General features: G+C 37.8%; 1 protein-coding gene across 1 annotated transcript in view; it reads left to right on the forward strand.

Moving 5' to 3' along the window:
* The window catches only part of LOC101850465 (guanine nucleotide exchange factor VAV3), a gene marked incomplete at its 3' end in the record, with an annotated part of 43737 nt that overhangs the window by 1202 nt on the left and 34802 nt on the right, over positions 1–7733 (forward strand). Inside the window, 2 exon segments of the mRNA XM_013079457.2 lie at positions 3896–4012; positions 4779–4834. Coding sequence (XP_012934911.1) covers positions 3896–4012; positions 4779–4834 — 173 coding nt within the window.

A 7733-nucleotide genomic window follows, 5' to 3' on the forward strand; every position in this document is an offset into this window, starting at 1 on the left:
GTTACTGGACAAAATACGGCATACAATATTTCACTAGAACTTCTTTGTATCAAACTTAAAAGTATTTTTTCTTTACAAGAAAGTTATTTGTTAAGCAAATGCAGTAAATGGACACAGTATTTTTGAAAAGAATAAACAAGAACGGAGGAAAAAGAGATATATTGAAAATTGAAAGTGAGGATTGTTACAATCAGGTCCTACAATAAACATACTGGTCTCCGCTGCCTTTTGAGTTTGACTGACAGGAGTTGTTAGTTTTACTGAGTGTAGAGTGGATGTGACAAATCAACAGACTAATGATGTCCAATGATACTATGGTAAAAAGAAATAAAGTGTTGCAAATAGAGAGCTGAATGGTTACAGTTTCAATGTCGGAAATTGAATACCTGTGGCATTCTTACTTGCTCTTAGACGTGAAGCTAGCAATAAGTGAATGAAATGAAATTTAAAACGCCCTACATAGTGAAAATATCAGGAGACACATGGGAAGAAATGCCTGGTATCGCAATAGGGGGACATTTTGTAAACAATCTAAGAAATGCAGACGACACAGTCCTAATAGCAGAAGATGAAAAACACCTACAGGATCTATTAAATGTCATTGCACAAGAGAGTGACAACATGGGCCTACAACTAAACATCAAGAAGACTGAAACAATGGTGATAAGTTGAAAAACTCCAACCCCAACCTGCAATATCAAAATCAATGGTACCACCCTCAAGCAAGTACAACATTTTGAATATTTAGGGACCATGATATCATCATCACACCGAAATTAAAAGCAGCCTTTGCCAAGCAAAAGCAACCTTCCAAAAAATATATCTGTCTGTCTAGATCTAGACCCAGGCCATAGAAAGAAGAACCTTGGTCAACCCTGAGCCAAGAGGGCGCTGAAACTTTCCTAAATCACAAAAGAGTTCCCCTACCGGGTCTGTATACTTAGTGACTTTGTTCTCGGTACCGGGTTTGTATACACTCCCAATTAAAAATGTGTGGTTGGTAACCAAGGACGGTTCAGTTTGTTAACACTTTGCAGTCTCACAGCCAAATGTACGTAAAAAAAGGGCGCCTCTATTTCTCTGAACGTGGTCGGGAAAATAAACTTGAATTCTATTTCTCCGAACAGTTTCCGTTCTCGAAATTTGTTGATATAAGCGAATGGAGTGGCCCGTGTGTGTGTGTGTGTGTGTGCGTGCGTGCGTGCGTGCGTGCCTGTGTATGTGTGTGTGAGTGGGCATGTGTGTGTATGTGTGTGTGTAAGGTGTGAACGGGTGAGGGGGGGGGGGGCGTAGAGGGATTTTTTTTTTTACATGAAGGATATTAGTTTTTGCTGGGTGGCTAAATGCAAAATAGGTTACTGCCAAGGTCGAGCAGTCTTGTTTTCTCGCAGTACTTTTTGAAGGTATTTTCAAATGAAGTATAGTCCGGGAACGTTGCCCCAACCACAACTGAAGTATCTTAATATTCAGACATTTAAAAATCTCTAGCTCTAGAGAAATTGAATTTGATGCAAAAAATGCTTCTTCCCAGTCCTCACAGAATGGCAGAATGAAAGGATGACGCCTAAATCTGGCAATATAACCCAAAAAATCTCGAGATCGAGATTTTCCGGAACGTTCGGAGAAATAGTCCCTTCGTAAAAAAAAATACCCCATCTGGTCACCAAGCCAGGAGAGCGACTGCAATGGACTTCTCGCCAGGTGACCAGAACTGATATAATTTTCACCGCCAAGTGACTGCAAACTGTGTACTGGGCGAGACCCGAGGAGCCGCTCACTTTACTTTTTGTTGTCTGGGTGGTGGAGAAGAGATTTATTCTTGCTGATAGTTTAGCCAATTCAGTGTTTCATGTAGGCTAAATCCAAACAGATATTTTTGTCAACATTTAAAATGAGCACTCTTTTAGATTTGCGGATTTGAAGAGATCTAGTAGTCTGTAGTAAAAAAGACAATTTTGTTGACACTGCCTCCTGTCACGCTGAGCAAGTTTGAGCGAATGCCGTGCACCTTGTCAGCAAATCCTCCAAGTGCCTTCAGGACGCAAAGAGATGCATCGGATTGCCAGTTTGGCTCCTCACTTGGTTACTCTAAAATTTTGAATGATAGAAGACTGATGATTTGAATCGTATCAGAATAGCACCTTGGCACTTTATATACATTAACTGATCAATTCCATCCATGATTTTTTCAGGCTCTGGACAGAATTATTTTTCCCTGTTCAGTTTTGACCTGGGGTGCATCTATTTAATGCATTACTGTGAACAAAGCTCTTTACTAAGTCACTCTAATATAATGTATTATACCAAACTGATGGGAATCAATAGAGGAATCTGTTTATAAATATTGATCATAACAATGACGTATATTCTGTTTTTATTGTATTTTCCCTCAGACAAAAACGAATGAGTAAAAAAAAATGTGCGACACCTCTTTGAAAATTTCAACTTACCTCATTTTCTGAGCTCTAAGTCCTTTTAATCCATAGGAATCAACACAAAATTGTAGCGATATCACTCTAGCACACCATACATGTAAGAATTTCCCATAATTTAGTTGAACATCTTTCACTAAAGAGTTTTTCATTTTTTATTATTTACCAGGCTCTGTGTTGTTATCCTTACATAGTGACATCAAAACAACAATTTTTGCGAGAAGAATTTCGCAGAGTTTCAATCGATTTTGGGCCTCAAAGATTGAGGTCAGGCTTGTTTACAAGTTCTACTTCCTTTCGACAACTTAAAAAGTAGGAACTATATTAAAAAAGTGCACATTTGTTTCGGATTTCACTCAGATTTCGTAGAGCTCACAGCGGTCGAATGACGGCAGCGAAAAAACCCAGAGCCGCTGTCAGCGGCCGAATGGATGGAATCGGTTAATTATAATTTAGATTGTATTTTCATGATCAGTGATAATTTAATCAGTCAACCTGTCTCTAGTTACTCCCTGTCAGTACATTTATTGTCAGCATGGTTCTGAACTTAATTGCCATTAATTATTAATTTTTAGTCACCTTTGGTTCTGTTTGATGATGCATTGGGTCATTTATTTTCTTTACTCCAATAAGCTTACCTGGCTAAGATTTTAGACTAGCTATTGCGATGGTTTATTAACTTTATTGGTTGTGTTTTGTAGCAGAGGGAGTTTTACCAGGGATGAAAGACCCAAAAACAATGACCCCCACCTTCCCTTTTCCCTCACCCTGGCTAGACAAAGTTCTCTCCTGTATAGCGTTGATAGCCCACATTTCCCACTCTTTAAACCAGTTGTCTGAGAAAAGTGCAACTAGAGAGTTTGATTAGGACCAGCAATTGTGTGCTAACTTTGTTCAGTGCGTTTATCATTATACGTGTCAATTAAAGTAGATTGACATTGTCTAGACTTGATCTGCTGCATGGAACTGTCACTTATTACTGATTGGTAAGAAACTTTTCTTTTTGATGTTAAACATCTTGGAACCCCCGGCGGCAGTGCCACTGGCCATTCCTAAAAGGGGGACATTTCTCGTTTTTATATTTTTACAGTAGAATTGTTAATGGGCTGATTCATGTCACGCTCATAACTGTTCCTGATCTACAAAAGGGAACTGCTGCTTTTTCTTTCCTAATCTGTACTATTGTCATTTCCTCTACTTTTTTTGTATGTTTGTCACTCTCTTGTGAACTGCTATTTCCAGGGTTCCTTGATAGTCGAAGCAGACCTTGTGCTGTTGAAGCTAGAGAGGTGAGCTGAATAAGTCTGATTCCCTGTAAAGACTTCTCTGTTGACACCAACCCCTTGGCACTCATATTTTGACCTTATGCAGTTGCGAGCGCCGTAAAACCCTCTACTATAAAATATTTTTTTAAATTTTGGAAATTTCCTAGTTTCTTGTATTGTGCCTTCTTTTTATTTCAGTTCCTGTGTATGAAAAATATACGGACATTCCTCCAGACTTGTACCACAACCTTTGGTTTGGACAATCGAGACTTGTTCAAGCCAAATGATCTATTTGATGTAAAAGACTTTAGACGGGTGAGTTATTGATTGTTGAAAGGACTTTCGACTTTATGAAATATCGGTACATCACACTGCCTCTATCTCTCAGTCTGTATTTTCTCTCTCTCTCTCTCTCTCTCTCTCTCTCTCTCTCTCTCTCTTTCTCTCTCCCCCCCCCTCTCTCTTTTTCTCTCTCAGTCTGTCTCGCTTACTTTCTATCTGTGTCTGTCTGTATGTCTCTTGGCATCTTTGTTTTACTCTCTCTCTCTCTCTCTCTCTCTCTCTCTCTCTCTCTCTCTCTCATGACCCATTCACTGCACACACTCTATGTTCTTGCAGAACTTACTACAGTACATAAAGAAAAGTGTTCCCAGTGGGTGGTTGGCGGGTGCTCTGGTGTGGTTTGCTCCTTCTTTCCTATTAAACATCTATTGTCCTTATCTTCCCTTCTTCGTTTTTATGTTTGTTACTCTCTCGTAACACCTCTAATCTTCTGGCACTCATATATGACCTTATGCAGTTGCGAGCGCCGTAAAACCTCTACTACAACTAAAACTAAAGTCTTCCCACCTCTACGGTGAAACTGGAGGCGGGGGTAGAATATGAGATTCGAAGACAAGTTTGCTGTGCTGTATTTTTATATTCAGTGGACATCTGAAAGATTTAATGTTCAACTTACCCTTTCTTTTTTTCTGATAAAAGTATTGCAATGACTGGTAAAAGTTACTATAAAAAGTGTATGAGAAACAAACATAACTCATAGATGTCTTTTATGTTGGTTTATAATATTTTCTCCTCACAGGTTCTAGATACACTCTCCAAGTTATCAAAAAGTGAATTAGCTCAAAAGAAATTCAGGTAAGCTGACTTTTTTAGAACTGTTCTATTGCTGTTTGTCAAATTTTCTTCTTGTTTGCTGAGTGTTTTAGTACTGGAGAAACTCTACGCCTCCCACCCTCATTCTTTTCTTGTTCTTTTCTTTTTTAATATTCTCTTACTGTACCAATTTAGCTTTCTCAGTGCGGAAAACGTTTATTCATCTATGAATTTCTTTCCTTTCTGTGGCTCTTATGCATGCTTTTGGTTTTTTAAAAGTTATTTGTGGATGTTATGTTTTTTTGGGGACTTTGTTTCAGTGTAATTTTATCTCTGTGAGCTCTACTTTCCAGTGACAGTGATGGAAACTGAAGGGTCTTAGTTTAATTGATTTGATTTTTTTAGTCAGGGGCTTTCGGAAGATGAACTATTTTTATTTAAAAATTAAGGACCGTCAAAAAAAGATGAAACCATAAAGCATTACAACAGCATTTTCTGTACGAAACCTTTTGAGATTTACTTTGGGAACCTAGGGTACATTTTTTTTTCTTGTCATTGTTTTGGCATTTCAAGCTCTATCTTATTATTATAATAAGATTTAATACTTTCTCCATTCTTTTTTAAAACATGTGAATAAGATTTTCTACTGCACCTCAATTTGCAATTTTTTCTTTTTTTCTTTTTTTCTTTTATTTTTATCGGCCATTTGAACTGATGTCTTGATTTCTGTTTTCGCTTTAGCTGGTCTTTTTAAAGTGTTTGTTAAAGATTGTCCTGTGGCCAGGACATAAGTCAGTCATTCCTGTTGACCTCTCTTCACAAGTGTTCGTTCGTTGTATCAATAGTTTTTGTCATCAGTGTTTTAGAATTCATGCAAAGATTCCCATTCAGGTCATACTTACCATATTTGTCTCTGAAAATCTGTGTCCATATGCCTGTGTGTTCAGGGGTTTTCAGAGCTTTTCTGGCAGTCTGAGACAAGAAAGAGAGACGTATTACTACAATGACTTTGACGCCCTTTCACCGTAAGTGTGGGTGCTGTTTGGAGCATGGGCAACATTGGTCAGGAAAGGATGTGCGTGGACAAAATTTTTTCTAAGAACATTTAAAAAAAGAAATGTGGCACTTACGGGTGAAAGAATATTACTGCTTTAAATAATGAAAGAAAGTATATAAGCATGGCATACAGGATAAGTTTTGTACTACAAGTATGAGTCACGTCTTGTTGTTGTTTTTTTTTTCAATTTAATGATGGGAAATGAACTCTGTTTTGACGGTAGTTCTAGCTGACCTTGTTTGTGTCTTCAGCAGTAGACTTGGAATGTGAAAAGGTTTTTTTGTCCTACTTTTTTGTTTATTTCAGTAAGAATTTTAAGGCACCTACAGCACAACTAGGTCAAGATAAGTGTTAAACCAAAGAAAAGAGATGTTACAAGAGAGAAACGAAGAAAAAGAAGGAGAGATGAGGATGATAGATGTTTGACAAGAAAAAGGAACAAATCATGCCCGAGCATCGGCCAACCACCCACTATCAGACTTTTCAGTCTATCATATGATTAAAAAGTATAGTTGGAAATAAGGTGTTTTATGTCTGTCAAGGCTCTACTTTTCAAAATTGAAGTCTTTCTGTTTCCTTAATTTGCAGTCTTAATATGTTTTGAAAAGCTAGTGCTGAATGGCGGAAGTCTTTTGAGTGGAAGACGCATTCAAGTTAACATTTTGAAGAGACCCCATTTTTAGAAAATGAATGTAAAATTATGGACAATTTAAATTCAATAGCACATATTTGTCCATATAAACGTGTAAAAATCGTTTATAAATTGATATTGGTTGGATTTGAGTTAACTTTTGAATCACTAATTTGATTGCAATATAACAATGTTTTATCCAACTTATACGTCTGCATCATAAATCATGTAAAAGTTGAGACTTCAACAATTGTATCATTAGAGAATGTAAATATGTGTAGCTAAAGAGAGTGTATGGTCAATTGTGAAATACAGAAAAGAGGGAGTCTTGGTGGGAATACGGAATCAGGGATTTTTCTAAAATAACTTTTTACACCACTTGGACTGAATGAATTTTTAGTGAAAGTGGGTGGTTTAAAATAGTTTCAGCTGCTTTTTGTCTCATCCATAGTATTTGATTAAGAAAGTTGTGTCAGACTCGCTTGCAGAGAATAACTGGTACCATAATATATTTCACTTGTCCACATAAATAGAGATTAATTTGGGCATACTTCTCCCCCCACAACAGGCGAACTCCAACATACAATAAAGAATGTGATAAGTTGTCTTAGTGAGATGATCAAGCAATGGTCAATGGATACAAGAAATTTGGTTCAATTTTGAAAGACCAATTTATGTCAGCTGGTTTATAATGTTCAGTCGTTGCTTTTCAAGAAATCGTATCGTCTGTAGTTTAGTCAGGGATAAAAGTGATTAAATTTTGTCCACCCATCCAGCTGTGGCCAATAGCCATGTCTGCATCTGAGTGGCGTGCTTGACCAAATGCACCGCACGTCATCATGGTTGTCCACTTACTACTTGAGTTTTTCTGTTGATATTAACCCCCTTCATGAAAAGATATGAGCATTAAAAAAAACCCCTCCACCACCAACAAAAAAACAAAAATCAAATGAGAAGTCTACAACAGTCAAACAGACGATTGCAACACACGTTATGTTGTTGGTTGTTGGAATGGACTGACTCCTCTCACAACAGTCTGTGCTTGCTGCCTGTTCCTCGTCTCTTTTAGTTCAAGCTTCTCTCTTTGCCTCGCCTCATCATGGATCTTTGCAGCATATCGGCCACCTTTATCTCGCCTTGTGTCTCCAGTCTTCTTCTTTTGGTCTCTCTCTCTTTCTCTCTCTCTCTCTCTCTCTCTCTGTCTCTCTCTCTCTCTCTGTCTCTCTCTCTCTCTCTCTGTCTCTCCCTCTCTC

Source organism: Aplysia californica, unplaced genomic scaffold (assembly GCF_000002075.1).
Source record: "Aplysia californica isolate F4 #8 unplaced genomic scaffold, AplCal3.0 scaffold00052, whole genome shotgun sequence".
NCBI lineage: Eukaryota > Metazoa > Mollusca > Gastropoda > Aplysiida > Aplysiidae > Aplysia > Aplysia californica.